At 40.6% G+C, this 27,175-nt stretch overlaps 2 protein-coding genes and 1 pseudogene across 2 annotated transcripts; all 3 read right to left on the reverse strand.

Moving 5' to 3' along the window:
- Positions 1-248: 248 nt before the first annotated feature.
- On the reverse strand, positions 249-12,226 carry LOC142505976 (ras-related protein RABH1e-like; annotated as a pseudogene).
- Positions 12,227-20,376: 8,150 nt separating this feature from the next.
- LOC142506161 (uncharacterized) lies at positions 20,377-23,067 on the reverse strand. The gene is made up of 5 exons (XM_075619320.1): positions 22,846-23,067; positions 22,682-22,755; positions 21,810-21,945; positions 21,278-21,592; positions 20,377-20,793 (listed from the first exon to the last, which is right to left on the reverse strand). The coding sequence occupies exons 1-5, from the start codon at positions 22,954-22,956 to the stop codon at positions 20,521-20,523; spliced, it is 909 nt and encodes a 302-aa protein (XP_075475435.1). The 5' UTR covers positions 22,957-23,067; the 3' UTR covers positions 20,377-20,520.
- A 1,689-nt stretch (positions 23,068-24,756) lies between these two features.
- Positions 24,757-26,576, reverse strand: LOC142505699 (uncharacterized). The gene has a single exon (XM_075618783.1). It carries the CDS (start codon positions 26,257-26,259, stop codon positions 24,907-24,909), a length of 1,353 nt encoding a protein of 450 aa, XP_075474898.1. The 5' UTR covers positions 26,260-26,576; the 3' UTR covers positions 24,757-24,906.
- Between the last annotated feature and the right edge of the window lie 599 nt (positions 26,577-27,175).

The following is a 27,175-nucleotide window of genomic DNA, read 5'->3' on the forward strand; positions in this document are numbered from 1 at the left end:
TGTGGATCAAGATTTCAAGGTTCTATTGGTTTCAGACTGGGTTGTAGATGGGTAGAATGTGAGATCATGGTACGCATTAACCTGTTTTTTGCATTTTAAATTCTATGTTATTCTTAGTATTTTTTTTATCAACTGTTTGTTTTACATCAATGATAGTGACTAATTATAGAGTGATTATATGTGGCTGGCGAGTGGTGACCAGCCCAGATAAGTGACTGATGGTTTTCGCTATAATTTATGTGCATTGGCTATCCAAATTTGTCAACAAGCTTATCAAGATACGAAGCTAAAACTTCTGTTTCCGACGATGTCACTTCCATATGGCATGATTGGTGCAAATAACTCGCGTACGTACTGGCACTTGTCTGAAGGCAACGATAGATATCCTTTAGACCAGCCAAACTGTTAGTTTCTTAGGCACAGGTTCAGGTGTGTAAAGTTGGATGTTTAAACATAATGACAAATGTGATCCGGCAACCTCAACGCAAATGAGTACGTGCCACCTTGAAGGAGGGAAATTATGGAATCAGTCTTAACCCTGCTATAAAAAAAAAGGTTAAAAGAGAGAGTCACAGATGGAGCTAGTGAACCATCCCATCCTAAATGATAGTTAGAAAAACTGTGATGACAGAATAAATATTTGTGCATGATCAAGGATAGCGCTTTCTGGGTAACTGCCCCTGCGTAAAAATAGTTACAGTTTTCTCGAATCTTCTAATTTACTTCGTCATATGTATGAAAACCTTGCCCTCCACCCAAAAAAGTTTTGGGATTCCGAGAATCACAACAATGTATGAAATTAAACTGCTCAAGCAGTATCATACCTTTATGTTGAAACCAGCTTTAGCACTAGTTTCTATAAACATGATGCCAACTTCACGAGCCTTTCCATCTCCTTCTTCAATTGACACTTGCCTTTTATTCACAATAAGAAGCATAATCAAACCACCAATAAGTAGTACATCATAAGTGATACTCCATGGAAGACAGGCCCATCAAGGGCCCCATTATCCTTGGCCCATCCCTAGCCCAAGTGGAAAACAAGCCCACCAAGGGCCCAGGTATTCTCCTATAAATACCAGGTTTGAGTGTTCAGTAGATTCATTCACTATATTGTTTTCAGCAGCGTCATTAGCTGCTCCCCTCATATATCCTCAGTCTCTGACTTGAGCGTCGGAGGGGCTACGCCAGGACACCCTCCTGGCCCCCTCCTAACGGTCTTATTTGTGATTTCAGGCCCAGGGTAATTTTGAAGCCCGTGTCTGGATTAGTGACGCTTGCGTGGATCGGACCCTAAATTTCCCGTGAGTATCACTTGGCGCCGTCTGTGGGAATATCTGAGTTGAGACGTAGAGATGGTAGGGAGGCGAGGGAGTAGAAGAGTTAACTCAGCGTCATCGCGTCCTCAGAGGGGACCCGAACAGTCTCATGCTGAGGTGAGGCAGGAACAACCCCATCAGGAGACAAGAACTGAACAACCTCGTCAAGAGACCAGGGTCGAGCAACCCCGTCCTAATGAAAATGTGGGGAACTTGACCCTGGAGCAGTTGGGTCAATTTATCACTCGGACAGTTGATGAGGCTATGAGGAGGAACCAAGAATCTGTGTTCATTGAAGAGCAGGCCACTCGCCAGGAGCGAGAGGAAAATGTTGAGGACCAGCAGAGCAGAATTGAAGAGACCCAGCCCCTCCCAAGCGAAGGGAATGCAGAGATTGGAGAGATGTGGAAGGAAATACGGATGTTGAGACAATAGGTGGGAAGCAGAGCGCCGGCCCCCAAGAGAGGAAGTCATTTTTCGCTTGCCATTCTGGAAGAAGGACTTCCCCCGAGTTTCCGACAACCGAATGTTGGAGAATATGATGAACATACCGACCCCGAAGAGCATTTGGGGAGATTTGAGAATGCGGCTTTGTTTCATCAGTACACAGATGGAGTGAAATGCCGGGTGTTCTTGGGCACGTTGGTGAGGTCAGCCCAGCAGTGATTTAACACCTTGCAGCCTAACTCCATATGTTCCTTTGAGGACTTTTCAGTCGCTTTCTTGCACAGATTTGCCAGTAGTAAGCGACATCAGCAAAATTATTTGAGCTTGTTCGTGATGAAACAGCAAGAGGCCGAGACTTTGCGAGAATTTGTCCAGCGTTTTAACAATGCGGCGTTGGAGATACCAGCGACTACCCCGGACATCATGATAAGTGCTTTCACCCAAGGCCTGAGAGGAGGGGAGTTTTTTAAGTCGCTGGTCAAGAAGCCTCCGTCGAGCTACGATGATCTGTTGGCTCGAGCTGAGAAGTATGTAAACTTGGAAGATGCTCAACGGTACAGAAGGATGGAGAATCGGCCCGGAGGAAGCAGAGCTGAGGGAGCGGAGAAAGGGGGAAGGAAGAGGGGTGCGGGGGAAAGAGAGGAGGACAGAAATAGAAATAGAGGACCATTCTCGTCACATGTTCCTCTTAATAGGAATCGTGATAAAGTAATGGAGGTGAGGGAGTCAGAGGGAAGGTGGGAGAAGTCGCAGAGAGCGGAGGGCGGAGTTAGGATGCCTCCAGTGGATAGAAGAGAGGGATCCTCGTCCGGGGACGGACCAAAACCTCGCACGTCTCCTAGACGGGGTCGAGGTCCTCCTTGGATCAACCGGAGGGTAGGAGAGCCGAGAAGAGAAGGGCGGGGTCAGGATGCTCCTCGGGGACCTATCGAGCCGAGGAGAAGAGCAGACGAAGATAACCACCCCACGAGAGGAATGATTCACATGATCTCGGGGGGTGCTACTGATGGAGACTCTGGGCGAGCCCGGAAAGCGCACGGAAGGAGGTTGGAGAATTTTGAAATATCCAGGGGTGCAGACTTACCCCAAGATCCTGTCATCAGCTTCGGGCCGGAGGACCTTCGAGGCATCGTGGCCCCTCATAACGATGCCTTGGTGGTGACGGCCACCATTGCTAACTACGATGTGGCAATGATCTTCATTGATAATGGGAGCTCTGTAAATATATTGTTTAAGAGCACGTTGGATCAGATGAAAGTCAAAGGATTCGAGTTTGATCCAGTCTCCACTCCTCTATATGGGTTCGCAGGCCATGCCATTCCGCCGCTGGGTCAGATTACTCTTCCCCTATCTTTGGGACGTGACTCTCGGCGGGTAACAAAGATGATAACATTTGCCGTGGTAGATATCCCCTCGTCGTATAATGGAATCCTGGGGCGGCCAGCCTTAAAGGATTTCAGAGCCGTAGCTTCCACGTATCATCAGAAGTTGAAATTTCCTGTGGGAAAGGAGGTGGGAGTCTTGTGTGGAGACCAGAAAGTTGCACGAATATGTTATGAAGGAATAGTGAAAGAAGAGGGGAAGAGGGCTCGTGTGGAGGTCAATATGATTAGAAGAGGGCGAAGCGGGTTTCCCGTGGTAGTGAGGGAGGTTCATGAGGTGATGGATGAAAAGCCGGAGATTGTGACATTGGGGCCCGATGAGAAGACTCTCAGAATGGCCCCTGACCTTGACCCAAAAGTCAGGGAGGAACTCATTATTTGTTTACAAGCTAATCTCAGCGGATTCGCTTGGTCAGCCCAAGAGCTCACAAGGACGAGCCCAGATGTAGCAGAGCACCGATTGAACATCTTACCGAACTCTCGTCCCGTAAAGCAGAAGAAGAGACATTTCGGGCCTGAGAAAGATATGGCTATAAAAAAAGAAGTGAGGGAATTGCTCAATGCTAGGCACATTCGAGAGGTGCAGTTTCCTACTTGGCTCTCGAATGTCGTTCTTGTTCCGAAGAGTTCAGGGAAATGGAGGATGTGTGTGGATTTCAGAGACCTCAATAAGGCATGCCCTAAAGATTGTTATCCTCTACCTCGGATAGATCAGTTGGTGGACTCCATAGCGGGACATCAATATTTGTGTATGTTGGATGCTTATCAGGGATATCATCAAATTCCCTTGGCTGTGGAGGATCAGGATAAAGTGAGTTTCATCACCTCTGAAGGAACTTTCAACTACGTGGTCATGCCCTTTGGACTCAAAAATGCCAGAGCCACGTATCAGCGATTGATGGATAGAGTCTTTTCTGAACAGGTAGGAAGGAATGTCGAAGTGTATGTAGACGACATCATGGTAAAATCAAAAGACTCATCCCAGCTTGTACCTGATTTGGTGGAAACCTTTGCAACCCTCAAATCCTACGGGCTGAAGTTGAATCCTCAGAAGTGTATCTTCGGGGTGAGGAGTGGAAAGTTTTTGGGTTATATGGTGACAGAAAGAGGGATCGAGGCCAACCCCGAGAAAGTCCAAGCTATCCAAGATATGGTCTCTCCTCGGGGACCCAAAGATGTTCAACAGTTGACAGGGAGGATTGCTGCTCTGGCACGTTTTATCTCGAGGTCCGCTCACAGAAGTTTACCATTCTTCCGGACCTTGCGCAAGGCGAAAAAATTTGAATGGGGTCCGGATTGCGAGAAGGCTATTACCGAGTTGAAGGAGTATCTTGCTGAGCTTCCTGTCCTGGCCAAACCGGCAGCATGCGAGCCTTTGTGGGTATATTTATCTGCAACTGAAGGAGCTGTGAGCTCGGTCCTAGTCAAGTCAGAAGGATCAGTTCAGCAGCCGGTTTACTACGTTTCGCATGCACTCAAAGGGGCAAAAATCAGGTATTTAGGGTTGGAAAAGTTGGCTTTGGCTTTGGTGATGACAGCGAGGCGCTTGAGACCCTACTTCCTATCTCATCCAATTGTGGTGCTAACTAACAGTCCATTGGGCAGAATCCTCACTCATTCTGATATATCCGGCCGCCTGGTTAAGTGGACTACGGAGTTGGGAGAATATGACATCCAGTATGAGCCGAGAACAGCTATTAAAGCACAAGCCTTAGCCGATTTTCTGGCTAAGACTGTTCATCAGGAGAATGAAGACCCTTGGAAGGTGTATGTGGATGGTTCCTCGTCAAAGGATGGAAGTGGGGTGAGAGTAGTACTAATTTCACCAGCTGGGGAGGAAGTGAAGTTGGCTGTAAGGTTGGACTTTCGAGCCTCCAGAAATGTGGGAGCTACCCGAGTACTTATTTTTTCTGACTCGCAGTTGGTAGCACAACAGATGAAGGGGATGTATGATGTGAAAGATGAGAAACTTATTGAGTATGCTCGAGAAGTGGACAGAGTTAGAGAGAAATTCACGGAGATTACATTTGAACAGATCCCCAGGAAAGAAAATGAAAAGGCGGACGCTCTAGCCAAAATGGCTGGAACAATGGGAAGTTGGAAGAATAGAGATGTGGTATTTCAAATCGAACTCACACCTCACACGATTTCACCTGCAGTTGAGCAAGAAGAAGAGGATTGGAGGACTGACATGATTGATTACTTGAAAGAGGGAAAGCTTCCTGATAACCCTCGCGAAGCTCGTAAGTTGAAGATAAAATGTTCACGTTATGTAATGGTTGGGGACGTGTTGTTTAGAATGTCTTTTGCAGGGCCACTTCTTCGGTGCTTAAGTTACAAAGAGGCTGATTATGTGCTCCGAGAAGTTCACGAGGGGTGTTGTGGAAATCATTTAGGGGCTTATGCATTGGCAAGAAAAGTACTGCTCGCCGGTTATTCTTGGCCCTCAGTGCTGCATGATGCTCAAGAGTTGGTAATGTCTTGTGATAGTTGTCAACGTCATGCGCGGTTGAATCACCGGCCGGCCGCGATGATGAAGGCTGTCACGGCCGCCTGTCCCTTTGACCAGTGGGGAATGGATATCGTGGGACCTTTTCCTATAGCTCCTGCTCAGAAAAAATTCCTACTGGTAGCAGTTGATTATTTTTCAAAGTGGGTGGAAGCAGAGCCTTTGGCCAGAATCACTGAGAACGACGTCCTGAAATTCTTGTGGAAGAGTATAGTATGCAGGTACGGGGTACCTAGGAGGCTGATATCCGATAATGGGAGACAGTTCCAAGGGGCCAAAATCGAAGCTTGGTGTAAAGAGATGAAGATCCAACAAGTCTTTACCTCTGTAGCTTACCCGCAGAGTAATGGCCAGATGGAGGTGACTAATCGGACGCTGGTACAGGGTATGAAAGTTCGACTGAGCAAAGCCAAAGGCAATTGGGTGGATGAGCTACCAAGTGTCTTATGGGCATACCGAACCACTCCGAGAGAGGGAACCAAAGAAACTCCTTTCAGTTTGGTCTACGGTAATGAAGCAGTGCTCCCGGCTGAGATCGGGTTGGAATCGGCAAGGGTGATGTTTTATGACGAGGACAATGGGGCGAGACGCACTACTGACCTTGATCTTTTGGAAGGAAAGAGGGAGGCTGCCAGCATTCAATTGGAATGTTATAAGAACCGCATTGCACAGTCTTATAATCGGAGAGTCGTGCAAAGAAACTTTCAGGTGGGTGATTTGGTCCTGAGGAAGGTGCCAGAAGAGCAGAGGGGAAAATTGGACCCAAAGTGGGAGGGTCCCTTCAAGGTGGTCGAGAGGTTGAGCTTTGGAGCCTATTACTTAGAGAATGCGCAAGGCAAAGCTTTGAAGAGGCCTTGGAATGCTTATCACCTTAGGAAGTATTATTCTTGATTTTGTCATTGATGTATTTTATTTCCTGAATTTTCTTGTGTAATCCATCGGAATTCAATAAAATCAAGTTCTTCCTTTTAGTTCATGAATGCTGTGGTATAGTGAGAATGATAAAATGATTTTATTTTCCTACTAAGGTATCGCCTAGTAGAGGAGCAGCAGTGAAAAATTTTATTTTCCTACTAAGGCATCGCTTAGTAGAGGAGCAGCGTGAAAAATTTTATTTTCCTACTAAGACATCGCTTAGTAGAGGAGCAACGTGAAAAATTTTATTTTCCTACTAAGGCATCGCCTAGTAGAGGAGCAGAGTGAGGAAGAAAAAATTTCTATTTTCCTACTAAGGCATCGCTTAGTAGAGGAACAGAGGATGGATGTGGTACATTTTTATTTTCCTGCTAAGGTATAACCTAGCAGAGGAGTTAGAAGGTGATGATTTTATTTGCCCTAACAGGTTAATAGTATCAGAGACAAACTCGTGAAAAGCAGTAAATTCAAATGCAAAATACTCAAGGTTGCATAAATAAAACGAGTTCGTACATGTCAAAAGTGCGCAAAAGAAAATAACCAAATGTAAACGTCCCAAAAGTCGCATAATCCTATGGAAAATAAAACAATGCAGAAAATAACATAAATAAAGGAGCTCAATCTAGGAATCGGGGGGGAGACTCGATATGAAGCCCTCGAAGTCGATAAAGTCAGTAGGGGCGCCTGACGGAGGATAGCCCTGAGCATGGAAAAGGCCGACTGCACCCTCGAAACCCACCCCCAGGTAGTGAAAAGCTTTCGGGCCACAGATCTCGACAAATTCTTCGGATTTGAGAAATTCCTCTTTGAAGGAGGAGGCTTCTGCAACATGTCGTGCCTTGGCGTCTTTAAGCTCAGCCTGTGAGTTCTTTAATTCTTTCTTCAGCTTCTGGATCTCTTTAGCTTGATCCTCTATCAGCCGCTGAGACTCCTGCTTCTGTTTTGAGAGCTCGCCGCACTGGATCTGGGACTCCGACAATTGAGCTTGGGACTCTGAAAGCTCCTCGGCATGCGACACTTTCATCTCATCAATAGTAGCCTGGAGCTGTTCGCGGAGAGCCTGAACCTCGCGTAATTCTTGACAAGAGTCAGATCGAGCGGCGTGAGCGCGCTCAGCCAACTCCCCGACGTACATCATGCTCTGCATAAGTAGACAAGGGTGAAAAGACGATAAGAAGATCAAATGTATATTAAACATCAATCTAAAGGTTATAAGGAGAAGTATACCTCGATGACACTGCTGCATGTCCGACGGAGGAGGTCTGACCACCCCAGTGAACCCATGAACGCTGCATCGGCGTCGGAAGGAAGCTGATACATTATCTTCTGAGCCAGAGGAGTAGGACCCCGCCCCACGATGGCCGAATCCGAAGTGTATAGAGGATGCACCGCCGATGCGAGGGGAGGCCCCTCATCGGGCTCGGACCCCTCTGGAGAAGAGACCGATACGACAGAAATCTCAGAAATCTTGCGCTTGCCATGCTGAGGGGCTGACGGGCTAAGATCAGTGGATGCATTTTGCTTACCAGACGGAGGAGGGGACTTGGCGCGATGAGGTGGCGAGGAGGTTCGCTCTGAGGCGGAGAAGGAGGAGCCTGCCTTCTTCTTCTTCGCAGCAGTAGGGGAGCTAGGGGAGCTAGCAGGCTTTTTCGCGGTAGTAGAACAGGAACCTGTTTTCTTTTTCTCAGCAGCAGAACAATCTCCCTTTGGGCCCATCGTGACTGCCGGGGTAATGGATTTTTGGGAAGCTGATGAAGAACCCCCGGCCTTTGTCATTGAAAGCTCACGGAGAAATAGGGCGTTCATGACTCTAGTACCTGCAAGCAGAGACAAGGAACCAAATGAGAATGTTATCAAGTAACATAATAAATAAAAGAAAAACAAGAAGTATGGACAGATGAGAATATCTACCAGCATTCTCCTTCAGCTTAATTTTAGCGGGACTTAACCCGGTATGACATAGGAGATCCTCAGATAGAAGTTTGGGAATGTTAAAGCATCGATCTCCTAGTACACTCATTATCTGCAGGTACTCCTCATCTTTCTTATAACTCTTGGAAAGTTTGGGTTTAGTGAAGACAGGGTACCAATCGGTAAAGCAAGTCAATTCTTTGGGTGGCTGTACAAAGAAGAAGTATTTTTTCCAGTCCTTCACATGACTGGGGGCCCCATCGAACAGTTTGTGGCTAGACCGGGAGGTTACATAGAAAGGTCCATCTTTTGACCTGGACAAAACTAAGAAGTAGGAAAAAGTGGTGCAATTCAAAGGGAGGCCTAAAGCTCTGAATAACACAGCGAAACAGCTTATCAAACGGAAGGCATTAGGCGTGAGTAAACATAAGTGCACCTGATAGTACTTGCTTAATTCTTGAAAGAAATCACACAGGGGGAAACGAAGGCCGGCATCAAAATGATGCTGAAAAAAGGTATAATAGCCCTTAGGGGCTAGATAAGGTCGGTCCTTTGGGCCAGGAATGATGATCTGGTGGGAGGAAGGAATGTGCCACAGAGTCCTAATTTTCGACTCACTACCAGGAGGAATGTGGGATGACAAGTGACCATACCATAAGTTATATGCCTCAGATATGTTCATTTGTTGAGTCACGTGACGAACTTCCTTACCCGGACGACTATGAACGGTGACTTCCTCCTCAGGAGGATCAAAGGTAAAATCAGGATCAGCTAGGGAAGTCCTACCCTGGCTAGACTCGCTGGACCTGCTAGACTTGCTGGACTCGCTAGATTCGCTAAACCTCTCAGAACCACTCGAAGAACTAGACTCGGAATCGGAATCGGAATCGGAAGAAGACATAAGTGCTAAGAATAATCAAACAGCAAGAGGAAAGAACTGACCCGGATGGGACGAGGAAAAAAATGTTCAAGAGATAAGACCACAAGAGCGAGCAGGTGAGGGGCGCGCGCTGGGGCGTGGCACGCTCGTGCGGGGCTAGAGATGCACCGGGCGAGCGTGCAGCTGGGCCGTGGCGTGGTGGGCGAGCTGCTGTGGGCGAGGACGAGCTGCTATGGGCGATACGAGCTCGGTCGGTGGGCCGGGCGAGTGTATGGGCGTGGCGAAGTGCGTTCGGAGGCGAGCATGCAGGGGCGAGCCCGCGTGTCAAGGCGAGCCCGTGTGTCTAGGCGAGAGGGCGAAGGCGGTGTGGGCAGCGCTCGGCGCGGCTGGGCGAGCGCTGGCAGGGAGCTCGGGGGCGAGCGTGCGCTTGGAGGGGCGAGCGTGGCTGGAAGCTCGAGGGCGAGCGTGCGGTGCTGGGAAGGGAGCTCGGGGGCGAAAGTGCACCTGGAGGGGCGAGCGTGCGCTGGGAGCTCGAGGGCGAGCGTGCGGTGCTGGGCAGGGGACGCGCGGCAGGGAGCTCGGGGGCGAGCGTGCACTTGGAGAGGCGAGCGTGGCTGGAAGCTCGAGGGCGAGCGTGCGGTGCTGGGAAGGGAGCTCAGGGGCGAGCGTGCACCTGGAGGGGCGAGCGTGCGCTGGGAGCTCGAGGGCGAGCGTGCGGCGCTGGGCAGGGGACGCGCGCGGCTGGCGAGGGCGAGTGCGCGGCTCGGGGCAGGGGACGCGCGGCTGGCGAGTTCTGGCAGGCGAGGGCGAACGCGCGAGGCTCGGGGCAGATGGCGCGCGCGCGTGTGGTTGTGACTCGGCGTGGGCTGGCAGCGAGGTTTCGATGCTGGCGGCTGGCAGGCGAGGGCTCGCGCGAGCGGCTCAAGCAAGGCGGTGGATAGGGTATGACTATGACGGTGAGGTGATGATGAAGCAGTGTTAGGGTTAACACGCAGGTGAAGCGTGGGCTGGGGAGAGCTGGTAAGCGAAATTGAGGAGAAAGTTATGTGGGGAGAAGTGAAATTGAAGTATGGGAGGACCTCTATTTATAGAGGAGTTCAGACCAAATCTTACCATTCGGGAGGAGATTGTGATTTGATTTGATATCTTTCCAGAAGAGGATTGCAATTTGATTGCGGATGATGGTTTCTGAAAAAATTATGGGGGCGTTGCCCCCACACCCCCACGACCTGACCGGGCAGGTCGATCCCCGCGACCTGACCGGTCAGGTCGATCCCCGTAATTTTCGCAGCGACAACATAGTTCGTTAACGACAAGCGGAATAAATTTTTCTAGTACGGTACGTCCTCATCGTCGATAAACCAAGGACAACACAACTAATCGAACTTTGAACCTACGATTCAGTTCGACTTGGGAGGGGGAGACTGGTGATATCCCATAGAAGACAGGCCCATCAAGGGTCCCATTATCCTTGGCCCATCCCTAGCCCAAGTGGAAAACAAGCCCACCAAGGGCCCAGGTATTCTCCTATAAATACCAGGTTTGAGTGTTCAGTAGATTCATTCACTATATTGTTTTCAGCAGCGCCCTTAGCTGCTCCCCTCATATATCCTCAGTCTCTGACTTGAGCGTCGGAGGGGCTACGCCAGGACACCCTCCTGGCCCCCTCCTAACGGTCTTATTTGTGATTTCAGGCCCAGGGTAATTTTGAAGCTCGTGTCTGGATTAGTGACGCTTGCGTGGATCGGACCCTAAATTTCCCGTGAGTATCAATAGGTAAGTTACATTTACTTCCTCACCTTTTGTCAACAAGATCAGTTTTATTCCCTACGAGAACAATAATAACGTCACTACCACGTTCTGTTCGCACTTCCTCAATCCACTTTGATGTATTCAGAAATGACTGTCGATCTGCAAAAATCGATATTGGATTAAAATCAATGACACTAACACCTTGCTTCTAAGTGTTGGGAAAAAAAATTGAATTTGCATGATGGAAAGTGGAAACTCTAGCAGGAGGACTTTCAATGTTCGTGGTGAGCAGTGTGGTTATGGATGGAACAGGAAGGATGAGTATGTCACCAGGCATAGCAACGAAATAACTTACTAGCTACATCGTAGACAATCACTGCAACTTAAGAATCTCTGATGTAGCTTGGAATCAGACTCCTGAATCTCTCTTGACCAGCAGTATCCCTGTTAGCATCAAGTAATAGTTTGTAAATGCTGTAAAACTTAAGTAAGCATCCAGAACTTGAACAATGATAATATGTGAAATATGAATTAAAATCTCTTCTTGGATAGCCCATGCTTAATAACATGAAATGAAATAAGTGGTACAATGTCGATGGCTACAAGACCTTAAAAGATATTTTTAAAACGACTCAAAAGACATAATTTTGATGCATGCAACTTGATCAAAATTATGGAGAAAGTGTTACCAGAGCTGCAATCGAACCGTTCGATCCTCAAGGTACATGGTTTTGGACAAGAAGTCAATGCCAATAGTAGCCTGTGAAATCATTAATTAACAACAAAGCTTGAAATCGTTAGGTATAATAATTAATATATTTGCTTAGAAGATGGTCAGAAGAGAATAATGGAAGGTAAAAGGATGGATCATTCAATTCATTCCAAATGGACATGCATATTTTTTCATATAGAATATGAATGATCTCTTACATGATATATATTGTTGTTAAGCAAGAAAAAGTCCGCAAAATTGTGATAAAGATTGGGAGACTGGCCTGATAAGTGGTGTCGAATTTATCGTACATGAAGCGGGTGATGATGCTGGTTTTGCCGACGGATTGATCGCCCATAACACGAGCTTATATTTGGCTAATGGTGACACCACCGCCATTATGAACAAGAAATTATGACGATGAGATCTGAATGTGAGGAGAGAATGAAACAACTTATATACACATAAATACTTCAGACCACCAAATATTCATTTATATATGAACACATTATTCGTTATTGTTGTGAAAAAGTAAAAATTTATGGTAAAAAGTAAAAATCTCAAACTCTCAAAATTTACTAAACTACACACTTTATAATATTTTTCTCTCTACTCAATTGTGATTTTCTTCACAAATGAGAGATCTATTTATAGGAAATCTTTACAAATAATCCAAAAATAAAATACATCATTATCTACATCATCACACACTAATTTTCAATATTTACAACTCTTATTTTCAACATTCAAATATTCAATACACACATTTTAAATATATTTTTCAACACTCCCCCTTGTGATGATGATCATAATGATTGTCTTCATTACGTGTTTTTATACTGCCTCGTTAAAAACCTTACTAGGAAAAACCCATTGGGATAAAAACCATAGCAAGGGAAAAAGAGTGCAGTCACGTAAACTCCCCCTCATGTTGACACGACAATTCTTCACAAATTTCGTAGATTGCGCATCCCAATATTATATATATGATTTCTGAATATTGACGTAGAAAGCGCCTTTGTGAAGAGATCTGATGAATTTTCACTTGATTGAATGTGACGAACATCAATACATTTATTCTTCTCAAGCTTCTTGGTGAATGCGAAGAACTTAGGAGGAATATGTTTAGTTCTGTCGCTTTTTATGTATCCTTCTTTCATTTGAGCAACACATGCAGCATTATCTTCTTATAGTATCACAGGCTTCTCGTCGAATGATAATCCGCATGAGATTTGGATATGTTGGGTCATTGATTTTAACCACACACATTCACGACTTGCTTCATGTAGTGCAATAATCTCGGCATGATTTGATGAAGTTGTTACGAGCGTTTGTTTCTGTGAACGCCAAGAAATTGCAGTGCCTCCACGAGTAAATACATATCCAGTTTGGGAACGTGCCTTGTGTGGATCAGATAAGTATCCAGCATCAGCATAACCAATTATACTTGGATTAGTATCTTTTGAATATAAAAGTCCCAAGTCTGTCGTTCCTCGTAGATAACGGAATATATGTTTAATTCCGTTCCAGTGTCTCTTTGTTGGATATGTGCTAAATCTTGCCAACAAATTTACGGCAAAAGATATATCGGGCCTCGTACAATTTGTAAGATACATAAGGGCACCGATAGCACTTAGATATGGTACTTCTGGACCAAGAATAGCTTCATCATCTTCACATGGTCGGAATGGATCCTTTTCTATGTTTAATGATCTAACAATCATTGGAGTACTTAAAGGATTTGCTTTATCCATATTAAAACGTTTAAGGATCTTTTCTGTATAATTTGTCTGGTGAACAAACATTCCACATTCTTTTTGTTCAATTTGTAAACCCAGACAATACTTGGTTTTTCCAAGATCCTTCATTTCAAATTCTTCCTTCAAGTATGACACAACTTCTTGAATTTCCTTATTCGTTCCAATGATGTTTAAATCATCAACATATACAGCAATAATTACGCATCCGGATGTTGTTTTCTTAATGAAAACACAAGGGCATATTGAATTATTTACATATCCCTTTTTCATCAAGTGATCACTTAGTCGATTATACCACATTCGACCTGATTGCTTTAACCCATATAATGATCTTTGTAATTTCACAGAATAACATTCCCTGGATTTTGAACTTTGTGCTTGAGGCACCTTAAATCCTTCAGAGATTTTCATATATATATTACTATCAAGTGATCCATATAAGTAAGCTGTAACAACATCCATAAGACGCATTTCTAAATTTTCAGATACCGCCAAGCTAATCAAATACCGAAACGTAATTGCATCCATCACAGGAGAATACGTTTCTTCATAATCAATTCCAGGCCTTTGAGAAAAACCTTGTGCAACAAGTCGAGCTTTATATCTCACTATTTCATTTTTCTCATTTCGCTTTCGAATAAAAACCCATTTGTATCCAACAGGTTTTACACCTTCAGGTGTAAGGACTATAGGTCCAAAAACATTACGTTTATTTAGCGAATCCAATTCAACCTGGATGGCTTCTTTCCATTTTATCCAATCCTGCCGATTTTTACATTCACCAAAAGATTTTGGTTCATGATCTTCATTATCATTTATGATGTCGATTGCCACATTATAAGAAAATATATCATCAATTTCTTCTATATCTTTTCGGTTCCATATTTTTCCAGTATTAATGTAATTGATAGAGATTTCATGATTCTCGTCAGTTTGTGGTTCTGACAGAATATTTTCATCATCATGTGTTTTTTCAGGAACACCATTCTCTATTTTGTGATCATCATGTGTTTCTTCAAGAACATAATTCTTTATTTTGTGATCATCGTGTTTCTCTATAAATTTTTTTTTCGAGAATTTTTATCCTTGGAACCGACTGGCCTTCCACGCTTCAGGCGTTTAATGACATCATGAGTATCTTCAATTTGTTTCTTTGGAATTTCAATTCGAGCAGGGGCATTTGCAGCATGTATATATGATTTAGTTACCCCTTTTGTGTCAGCAAATGCATCTGGTATTTGATTGGCTATTCTTTGCAAGTGTACAATTTGTTGTACATCTTTTTCACATTGTTTTGTTCTTGGATCCAGATGTAACAACGATGATACATGCCATGTAATTTCTTTTTCGGTATGTTTCTGTTTTCCCCCTAACATTGGGAAGATTTCCTCATTAAAATGACAATCAGCAAAACGTGCTGTGAACACGTCGCCTGTCTGAGGTTCAAGATATCGAATGATTGATGGACTATCATAACCGATATAAATTCCAACCTTTCTTTGAGGTCCCATTTTCTTTCGTTGCGGTGGTGCAATAGGCACATACACCATACATCCAAAAATTCTCAGATGAGAAATGTCTGGTTCTTTACCAAATGCAAGCTGCAATGGGGAGTATTTATGATATGCACTTGGTCTGATGCGAATTAATGAAGCAGCGTGTAAAATTGCATGTCCCCATATAGAAATAGAGAGCTTTGTTTTCATAATCATTGGTCTAGCAATCATTTGCAGACGTTTAATCAATGATTCAGCCAATCCATTCTGTGTATGTACGTGAGCAACAGGATGCTCAACAATGATTCCCATAGACATACAATAATCATTGAAAGTTTGGGAAGTAAATTCACCAGCATTATCAAGTCTAATTTCTTGATTGTATATCGGGAAATTGATTCCTCAATTTTATTATTTGAGCAAGTAATCTTGCAAATGCAACATTTCGAGTTGACAATAAACATACATGTGACCATCTGCTGGAGGCATCAATCAATACCATAAAGTATCTGAATGGTCCACATGGTGGATGGATTGGTCCACAAATATCACCCTGAATACGTTCAAGAAACATTGGTGATTCAGTTTGGATTTTGGCTGGTGATGGTCTTATAATAAGTTTTCCAAGAGAACATGCTTTACATTGAAACTTATTATTCTGAAAGATCTTCTGGTCTTTCAGCGGATGACCATGTGTATTTTCTATAATTCTTCGCATCATTTTTGAACCAGGATGTCTCAATCGGTAATGCCAATTGGTTAATATTGAAGAATTATCAACTACCATGTTTGATTCAATGGGACTTATGTGTGTATAATGCAATCCAGTAGGGAGCATTGGTAGTTTTTCAATCACATATTTCTTTCCTGATTTATATGTGATAAGACACATATATTTCTCATTCCCTTCATTCATTGTTTGAGGATCATACCCATGGGAATATATATCATTAAAACTCAACAAATATCTTTTCGATTGTGGTGAATATAAAGCATCATTGATAAAAAATTTTGTACCATTAGGTAACAAAAATTGTGCTTTACCACATTCTTTAATCAAGTCTACAGGACCTGATATTGTATTCTCCCTTGTTTTTGTTGGTTTTAGTTCCAAGAAATATCTTTTATCTCGGAGGATAGTGTGCGTTGTACCACTATCGGGTATGCAAACTTCAGCTTTGCTCATAGTATTTTCCATATTTCAACTTCAAAAAATATATGCAATGAAATAAAATTACTGACAATAAAATGCAAAAATATAGCACACAATAAAACATTATCATATGGGTACATAAAATATTTTACATATTTATTCCACCAGCAAATTGATCATTGTCTGATAAATCAATCAGAAAATCTCCAGCATCAAAATGAGTTGAATCACTCAAAGGTTCACTTTGTTCAGTGAAGTTGGTCTCCTTTTCTTTCCCATTTAATGATTCTTTATAAAGTTTACAAAGATGCTCAGGGGCTCGACAAATACGGGACCAATGTCCTGGAGTACCACATCTGAAACAAGAACTTTCATATCTTTTTGACTTATTCTCATTAACACTCATATTTTCATGATGCCTTTTCTGTGGATGGTTTGGGACGTTCTTTTGAGATGAGTTATAAAAGTAACTATCTCGATTATTTTCAAAACCACGGCCGCGTCCACGACCACGACCACGACCACGACCACTTCCACGTCCACATCCACGACCACGACCTCGATTTCGTCCTCGACCAAAATCTTGTTTATAACTTTGATTTTGGTTTCCAGATTTAAATTCATTTTTGCTTACGACATTTACTTCAGGAAATGCCGTTGAACCAGTGGGTCGTGCTTGATGATTTCTCACTAAATTCATTTGTTCGAATCTTTCTTTTAATCCCTTCCACAAAGCCATGGGATGCCAACGCAAAAATATCATGGCTTTTGTCTTTTCTTGGGATGTCGATATGCCATTTTCTTTTATGGTCTCATTTAGACCCAATGACTCAAGATGCATTTATACATCGAGAGTCCATGGCATATAATTTTTTTCCGTGATATCAAGAGCAATGAATTCGAGTTTTGCCAAGTTTGACATGGTGGTACTAAAAAAAATTACGATGCATTTTATTAGTTAATGAATATTGCAATACAAAGTAATGGATAAACAACAAATACAAGTATTTGTAAAAATAAAGAAAACACACGAGGAGGATATTCTCCGATAAATAAAAGACTCGTGAGTATGATAACCAAAATAATTAAAAATAACTTTGAGAAAGTCATCTTCTTTTTTCTTCGAAAAATTTGATGAAGAATAATTTTTAGAGAAGAAGAGAAAGTTGGAGTGATTGAATGTGTTTGTGAGATGATATTTATAGGGTAAAAACTAGCCGTTTTGTTACCGTTTATGACCGTTGGTGTACAAAAAATAAATGTATGTATTTGTATAATTTTATGGTAATAATATGGTGACTATAATATTAATCATGTTTAAATAATTATGTATATCATATCACATTATTATAATGAGGTGTCGTAAGTTATTTTGTTTAAAAACCTTATAGGCTTTTATACTTGTCGTATCCCTTACCGGGAGTGTGGGATGTCGTCTTAACATCCTCCCAGGATTTATAACAAGTTTTTGAAAAATTTACTTTTATTATTTCTAATAATAATATTATATTATATATTAAATATATACACAATAAATAAATAACAGTAAAATAAATATTATTACTTTTGTTACCTTTTTCTTCTGTTTGGAGCTTGGAAAAATATGAAGGACTTTTAGAGCTTCGTGCTGATAACGTGTTGTGAAAAAGTAAAAATTTATGGTAAAAAGTAAAAATCTCAAACTCTCAAAATTTACTAAACTACACACTTTATAATATTTTTCTCTCTACTCAATTGTGATTTTCTTCACAAATGAGAGATCTATTTATAGGAAATCTTTACAAATAATCCAAAAATAAAATACATCATTACCTACATCATCACACACTAATTTTCAATATTTACAACTCTTATTTTCAACATTCAAATATTCAATACACACATTTTAAATATATTTTTCAACAGTTATTAATTAATACGCCAGGATTTGTTTCTTTTTGTGTTTGGCATGTTTTAAATAATGATTTGTACTGTGATTATTAAAATTCCTTCATCATAGGTTAATAACATACCCATTGTTACTTTTTTTAATTCGGGCAGGGTTAGTTACAATTAGTATGGATTATCGGTATGTCTATTATTATTTTTCAGTGTCCTAAAAAGCCCGTTTAAGCTCCGCTTAAGCTTGAAACTCGATAAAAACGTCCCACTTCGGAGAAAAAAAAAACGGTTAAATTGTAGTTTAACCGAATTAAACATAATTAAGGCATTTAATTAAGTGTGCTTAAGAACAATTAATCGCATCTATTTATTTATATATATTTTTATTTTGAATGTATGTCTTTTTATTTTAAAATAATAAATTAGATTTATAATTTAGATGTTTATTTTTAAATTTTAATTATGATTAAGTATGTTTGATAATGATTTGACAAATATTTAGCATTTTTTAATGCGGTCTAGTTGCAAAAACAAATAAAAATTGTAATTTTGAGCTTTTTATGCTTTTATAAATATGAGAATTTATGAATCAGATTTAAATTTATCGTATTTATGTATTATTTTATCTATTTATTGATTTGAGATACTTACAATTACATTAAAGATAAAAAACGTTTTTCACGCTTAAGCCTGCGCTAATCTCGCTTAAAATTGAAAAGCTTGGAGCTCGACATCCGTGCTTTGAGGCGCTTTACGTTTTTTAGAACCTTGTTATTTTTAGGGTGTACGTGTTTACTTGATATGAATCAATCTCATGTTTACTTATTTTTATATGACCCGTACTAACTCATAAAGCACATCCATATTTACTTAATTTAGATTTTAAAACTTGATGATTTATCACAAATAAAAAAAAGTGATAAATAATATTTTTGAACTAATACTCTGTTCAGCTAAAAAAACTATATTAATACTTTTTACTTCCCAAGAAACAATATTTGAACAAATCATTTTAAAAATTATAAAACATGACTAAAATATCAAATAATTTAAAATATTATTTAATATGTTTACCATATATCATCAACTTATCCTTATTCATGAAATATTTTTTACTCAATTTAGTAATTTTAATTTTTTTAAAAATAAATAATATATATACCCAATGATTTTGGTGAATGAAATTAACTTACATGTGAATTAATAATAATTTATATTTTTCAATAAAAATTAACATTCATATCCGCCCCTGAACAATTACGGGTGGCGCGGCATAAAGAGCGATTCATGTCTTCTCAAAGAGAAGCACTGATGGTTCAGAAGTTTCAGCGAGCTTTTCCAAATGCAGATATTCCTTTAAGGTTTGCACTGAGATCCCCTCATCTGCAGAAACATTAGAGCTACTCTCATTACCAACAGCCATAACAGAACTGGATTTGGGGGTTTGATTTTGAGAACCACCAAATTTAGCAGCTCGATAGAATGCTCTGCCCAGAGATTGTTTACCCCTAGACATCCAAATGAAGAAAAAATAGGAGGGAGGGTCATAGCTAATCTAGTCGTTCAATTAGTAAAGTGTATATATACCACCAGTATTCAACTAGTTAGGATGACATACTGACAACGTGAAATGAAAACATTTCCTCCCCCTTTCTTATGGCAAGTTCACAGTCACTGAATTTTAACTCCACCCCTCAACACAGACTCATGTTTCAAAATATCAACAGCACAAAGCTATTGAAGCATAAACAATCAACTACACATATAAAGCCACCATAAAACCCTACAATCAACTCAAAGATAGATATTATTCAAAAGCCAAAAATAATAACCAGAACCGAAGCCCAAAAATTACGATCAAACAGGCAACAATTCTACAAGAAGTTGAAGAAAATTTACAAACATAACACCAAATGAGAGAGTAGAAAACAAAAGCAGATTCCAAGAAGAATTTACATGAGGAGGCGGGCGAGGCTTGGAGGGTTTATCAGAAATGGGGTTGAGTAAAACGGTTGTAAGATTAGATACAAAATGTGCTGCTTTGGTCTTCAAAGATTTGGACTGCTTCTTCATAATAATATCATCTTTTTCTTCCTGCTCCTGCTGCCTCCCCATCCCACCAGGCATGGCCTCTCTTGATTATCTTTCTTTTGTGCTCATTATTGAATTCTTTTTTTAAGGCATAATAATAAGTCCATCATTATAAATTCTAGTAAACATCATCTCGTATATATGTTAAAAAGAGATTGACACCTTGAATTTAGAACAAATATCCAATGATACAAGAAAGTAAGTAAATTGTCAAACTGATTTCAGCATCCATGATACAAATCTAAAATTCTTAGATCACCAAGAGACTTAATATCAACTCAGTCGAGTGAGTAGCCATTGCAGCACTTGAGGCTAAACCAACGCGATGCTACTCTCTCCACCAGGGGGCTTGCGGACACCACCAAAGTAATCCCTCGACTCAACATTGCCATCTTCAAATATGTTGCTGCCACTCATTTCTTTCAACTTGGCCTCACTCAATGGCTTCTCAGCAGATCCTGGAGGAACATCTCCTCTGAATATGTCAGTACCTGTCAACTCGGCAAACTTCTGGTCATGGATTTTCTTTGGTACCTTCACCTCAGCTTCCTCACCAAACAAGATGTTGCTTTGACCTCCAGCAGGCTGCAATTGAGAGATGAAGTTCAGTACTTCAGTTCTGCTAAGAATACATGAATACAGACAAGAAAAAGTGATCCATGGATGTGACAAGGAATGTGGATAATGAGAAGACAATATCCATGAGACTGGAGATGATGTGTAATTAGATAGATCATTAATGAATGTAATTTATAAATCATTTACATCATCAGTGATGTGATGTGGCTCTCCACAAATTATAGGCCCAAATCTGTTTGTTAAAATAAAGTCTATGAGATTCGAAGACTACAGGTCCTGGAAAAATGAAAAGATTCAATTAGTAGTTCGAGATCCGATGTGAAAGTTTGCAGAAAAGTTTATTGTGAGCGACTGAGTGATCGATGTGGAATATCTTTCATGCTTTTAGCTAGTCACAAAATTTAGTACTATGACTCGTGGTGAATGATTTATGAAGAAAGAAGAGATTTGCACGAAACAAAAAATAGAATATCTCATAAATTTTACTCACATTAGAAACTTTGACAGAAGTGCGTAAACTTCGTGGTGCGGGTTCACCCATAGCTCTGCTTTCTTGTGGTTCCACATTGCGTGCAGATGCCAAAGATCGAGGAGGAATTTCGGGAGGAGGGCCAAAGATGTTATTCCCACTAAGCTCCTTACATTTAGCATCAGACAGAAGCTTCTTAAGTTTGCTTTCCGACCCATTTTCTAGTGTTCCACTCAATTCACGCTGTTTCGCATCCTCATGGACAGAAGTTGGTTTCTTAGGAGAAATTCTTTCTTCAGTGCCAAATGATATCTGGCTTATTCCATTGGCAGCTTGCTGTCAGTGGAACAGGAAAAATTTAGGTTTGGTTTTTAGACTGCTCAACAGACACTGGTGTGGTTGGCATGATTTTTCATCCTCATTTTCTCAAAAATATGATTTCATCCCCTCCCCTCCAAAATTTTTGAATTACCTTTCATCCCTGCTCCTCCTTTGTCAACGGATGCTGATATCTATAAAGTGACTATGGCTAAAACATAAAAAAAATGTATACCTGCACAATACGGACAGAAGTTCGGCCATTAAAATTGCCATCAAATTTACCAGGTTCTGAATCACCATTTTCTCCATCAGTCGCAAATATTTTGCTTCCAGTCATCTCCTTCATTTTATAGCCCGAACAAGGTTTCCTGAAAGCAGCAAACAAACTTATTCCAACTGTGTTGATTTTTTTATTCCTCTTTTCTGTCCAGACTCCAGGGGCAACTAGTATTTACTTCAGTGCCAACTATTTTATTTATTTTAAATAAATCTCTACTGTTTAATTAAAATTGAGTGCCCCGTAAAAACTATCATGGCATCATGGTCCAACACTTTATTTACTTCCAAAAATATCTCCTTTCTTTATTTAAATCTAACCTCTCCAAACCTTTTCATTCTTTTGTTCATATTGGAAATTGAAAATGCATGTTGCCTTAAAAAGGCGATAAATATCATTTTTTTAAACTATAAAATGAGAGCTTCCATGTATTCCAAAATTAGATTCATAAATTTGAGCCGAGTTTGCTCTTGTTGTATAATATATGACGCAAAAATAATATTATTTGTATTATGCATGCACAAAATGTGTGCCTCGATGACTAAAAACTGTAATAGAGCAAACTTCGATGAATTACTAGAAAATATGCATAACCCAATTACCAAATGGAAAGCGAAATTATATGTGCTTGGGTGTAAGTTTCTTCCATGGTTTCCCCGTATTGGTTTGGATATTTTTGACAAAACAGTGCATTAATAACACGGAAACACACATTAGGACCCATTTGAACAGCATTTTCAAGGGCCATATCGGACACTGAAATTACTTGGCATAAAATAGTGCACTCTAATTACTGACACAAGAAGATCCAGCAAAGAAAGTATTACCTCCGATTAAGAATTTCGGCTTCCTCTTCACTGATCTGACCTCCAAACAACAACTTGGTAATTCCATCCGACGGCTACTCAAAGGAATATATGTATATGAGCTCAGCTAAGAAATAAACACCAGTGACGTTACATAAAGGGTGAAGAACGTAATGCGGTGGTACCTGGTTAGGACGTGGGGTGGAGCGGGAAGCGGAAGAGTTGGCGGCGGCGGGCGTAGGGTCCGACCAGGAGAGCAGATCTGAGGTGGAAGTGGGAGGCTTTCTTCTCTCCATTGCTATTGCGCCGTTTGAGTTTTGAATTAAATTTTTGAAAATTTATTTCTTAAATAATTATTTGAGTCAGTGTCACTCTTTTATAAGGAAATCCATCCCATCGATCCATTTGTAACATTTATTGAATAATTTAATTATAATATTATATTATATATGCGTCAATTGTTTTTTATAAAGGACTATATGATATCGGGCTCGTAATTCATTTGTTTTACCTATCAGATTAGCTGGTTTTCCACTCTGAGTTCGATCCCCTTCTTCTTGTGTATTGTAATAATTAAAAAAAAAGACTATCTAGATGTGCATTCACGTTGAAAATAGTTGGATCTTTTAGGAACTAATTTTAACAAGTGTAAAAGAAATTTACTCGCACATTTGTATCAGTTACAATTTAAAATGAAAGGTGACAAAAAAAAAATTAAATATTACATTAACCAGATGATCTTAAATAAAACGGTTGATTCCATCCTACATGTAGGGGCATAGGTATCGCAACTTTCCCCACGGGTTTGGAGCCCCGCGGGAATAACCCGAAACGGGGATAGGGATCCCCTGATTTTTTCGGGTTTGGGTTCGGGTTCGGAGATTTTTTTAAATCCCCGATGTAATTCGGGACGGGTATGAGATTACTATCCACATCCCCGAAATCCCCGAACCCGCCCCAAAAATAATATCAATAATAAAATAATAATATTATTAATATAATCTTATTATTATTAATATTGATATTAATATTAATATTATCTCTAATAATAATATATAACAATAAGTTTTGGTTTGAGAAAATCTCCGAATTCGTTATCGTCTTATAATATTAATATTCTTGAAATGGGGATGAGAAGTTGATTCCCTGAACCCGAAATTTCGGGGATCAACTTCCCATCCCCACCCGAAAAATCGGGGATTGGGGTGGGCATCCCCACCCGAAAAAACGGGGATTGGGGTGGGGATGGGGGTGGGGGTGGAATTCGGGGATGGGGATGGGGACGGCAAACCCGTCCCGGCCCCAGCCCATTGTCATCCCTATAGGGGCACTACCCCATGATAGAATTAAGGGCCCAAATTTAGCAACACATACATGGGGTCCATTACTTTTTTTAAAATCATATATGTGTGTGAATCTTGTCCATCTAAACCATATGAGGCAGTGTCCCACATGTAGCATTGAAGCTACCAAATAAAACTAAGTCTATAGCGCTAAATCCATGCATAGATTTGTGAATAATAGACTTTTAATTTAACATATATAATAATTAAAGCGTGATAGTTCTTCCAAAGATAGGGGTGTCAATCGGGTCGGGTGGATCGAGTTTCGGGTCAATCCGCGCAATTATTATTATTATTTTTTTTGTAACTCGAACCCAACCCGAACCCGAAGCAACCCGAAAACCCCAACCCGAACACGAATTCATCTAACCCGACTCAACCCGTATAACCCGAATTCTCTCGTATTTTTTTAAAATCTTGTTTGATAACTAAATAATTTTAATGCTAATTTTTAACCAAAATCATTTTTATAGAACAGAATCATCATCCAACTTAGTTTTGGATTTTATTGCCAAATCTAAGTTTTAATAAATACATAAAACTAATTTTCAAGTCAAATGCAAGAATCGCTATTTTTTAGTTTATATTATTATCCATATTCACGATGTTTTGTTCATTATAATTATATTTTATCCTGAAAATTGGACATTCGAATGAGATCCGATATTACAATCTTTTAAAAGTTGAAATTTTTATATTGTGCACATAAACATAGAATGGGTAGCTACTAGCCGACTCCAAAATCTAGAATAGTTTAAAATAAACGTACAATCGAAACTTTTATTAGCTATATTTTAATAAAAATTACACAGTTTTGAATGGTAAAAAAGGAGAAGCAAAACTTCTATGCTTCTTGCCAATCCATTAAATAAATTTATAATATTAATTAAATAATAAATTTGACTAACTCTTTTTACCCTCTTCACCCCCCTCGTGTAAATAAGCCTTCTTCCTCCAATCAACCCTACCGAACAGACAAATCACCAGGAAACACGTGGCGTACAGGGAGTGGACCTTCCAACTAGTCTTTGGCGGTTGTTGCAGCACCGCTCTATGAAACACCGTCATGTAATAATGCAGACCGACTGCGAAGCCCACAAATGTTTGGGCCAGGCCCAATACCTTGGTGGCCAGCCCAATCTCAGTCGAGAACACAAGAATCAGGTACATCAACAGAAGCAGCAGGTACAACACATAAGCAAGAGTCTGCAGCACCTGTACACACACATACGTGGACCGGGAGGTTGCGTAGAAGAACTTAAGCGGCTCGAGACCAGTGACCAGTGAAGATAAACAGAGTATTGTGAAGTATATCGAGAGGTAGACTTGGATGAAAATCAAGAATTTTTGAAGCGAAAAATAAGCTTTGATTCTATTGAAAATGAGTGATACGAGGATTAAAGGGATCAAAATGAAGGCGAACGAGACTAAAGAAGCAATGGTGGGTGCATATTTGTTGCCCACATATGGCTTGAATCCTTTGGTGAATTCTTTGTTGTATCTGGTGAGGTAAACTTGTGAGGTTTTGGAGATCTTTTCCAAGTCTGGCATTATAGTTTCTTGAAATTTCGATGGGAGTTCTCTGAACTCAGAAACCAGGTCGCCGTCATCTTCTTGATCGAGCCAACTAGGGTTTGGCTGTTTTTGGGCCTTATTGGGTAGGTCTTTACCCGGGCTTTTGGATTTGGTCTCGGTGACACCCTTTTCCAACTCGGCTTTTGTTGTTTTGTTATTGGATGAGGTCACCTTGGGTAGATCTGAAGATTTCTTGGTTAAAAGTGAGCTAGTTTTTGCGGTCGTTGAGTTTGAGGATGATTTTTTTGAGGTGGAATTAAGTTTCTGGAGCTGGGATTTGAGGGTTGGACTGGAATCTGTAATGGGATCCAAATTGGTAACTTTGGCGATCTTGGTTTTGTTGTTGGATGAATCAGAGAGAAACTTGGAAACTTTGGTTTGGTTTTTGAGTAAACCAGTGATATTAGTGGTTTTGAGGAGCTTGGTTTGGTTCTTTAGTGAACCTGAAGATGGCCTGACAATTTTTGTATGGTTTTTGGTTGTGCTCGGACTGTTTTTTTTCTTGATGATAGGCTGATCTTCATCCTCTGTCTCTGATAACATCCTTCTTCTACCAAGAATCTCAGATGTTTTTGGTTGGTTTCGAGTGTAGGCACTGACCAAAGTAGAAGCGAAGAAAATTAGGAAGAGTAGATAAAGAAAAGGTACCTTGTTGCGGTAGGATTGTTGGACTCGAGCCATAATAGCACTGAAATATGTGTCAGTCGGAAGATCCAGTGTGAGGTTTTACAAGAGCTCCAGTTGGATCTGGACAGGATTTGTGAAATAGGGAGGGGGGGGGGGGGGGGATCGGTGTTAAATTAAATGCAAATAAAGAAGTAGCCCAACTGCAAATACACTCTAGCTAGCCTAGTCTGACTCTACGCGGTTTTACACTATTTCGTTCCCAAGAAAAAGTAACCGAACTTTTTCTCGCGTCGGTGCAATAGATAGATTTCATATTGCAGTTGCACGTTGAGTGTCTCCTTCTCCAGTAACAAACGTATTTGTCCGACATTTGTGCAACGTTAAGTATATTTACGATGCCCGGATAAGAGATCAGTAATTACAGAAACATCACAATCGCCAATTTCACAGGTTTGTTGGTTGGCTTATGTTTTCAATTATAATTCTTGGGGATGAGCCCACTTCACATGACTTCATATCGTCATTGTTTTTTAATCTTTTCAAACTTAGTGTTTAAATAATTCCATGCACCGACAACACTTTACCTATATTATTATAATTTAAATATTTTTAAACATTTTATCGCACAGGATTGCACTTACGATTAGTTTATTTATATAAGTTAACCTCTTTCTCGTAAAAATAAATAAGTTAACACACTATATATTTTACCACCAAAATTACGCAAGACTCACGCGTTGGAATTTTTTATTTCACTAAATCATTGTATTTAATGCGTTGATAAATAATTTCGTTTGAAAAAATTTGTGGACATTTTTTTTACCTACTAAAAAAGGTATATTTGTTGGAAATAAATACACTCTCATGATTTGCCCACGCATGTTATTATTATTATTTTTTCTAAACCTGTATTTATTCAAACATAATGGTTTGCCCCATGTATTGGATGGGTATTTGTCGCTGTTTAGTT

This window comes from Primulina tabacum, chromosome 10 (genome assembly GCF_025594145.1).
Source record: "Primulina tabacum isolate GXHZ01 chromosome 10, ASM2559414v2, whole genome shotgun sequence".
NCBI classification, from domain to species: domain Eukaryota; kingdom Viridiplantae; phylum Streptophyta; class Magnoliopsida; order Lamiales; family Gesneriaceae; genus Primulina; species Primulina tabacum.

What these genes read in the sequence shown, in the direction of transcription:
- LOC142506161 (XM_075619320.1), bottom strand. Translation starts at nt 22,956, where the DNA reads ATGGAGAGAAGAAAGCCTCCCACTTCCACCTCAGATCTGCTCTCCTGG. An exon ending in GCCGAAATTCTTAATCGGAG is followed by an intron (nt 21,946 to 22,681) that starts GTAATACTTTCT and finishes TGCTGCTTTCAG; the next exon opens with GAAACCTTGTTCGGGCTATA. An exon ending in CTTCTGTCCGTATTGTGCAG is followed by an intron (nt 21,593 to 21,809) that starts GTATACATTTTT and finishes TTCCACTGACAG; the next exon opens with CAAGCTGCCAATGGAATAAG.
- LOC142505699 (XM_075618783.1), bottom strand. Translation starts at nt 26,259, where the DNA reads ATGGCTCGAGTCCAACAATCCTACCGCAACAAGGTACCTTTTCTTTAT.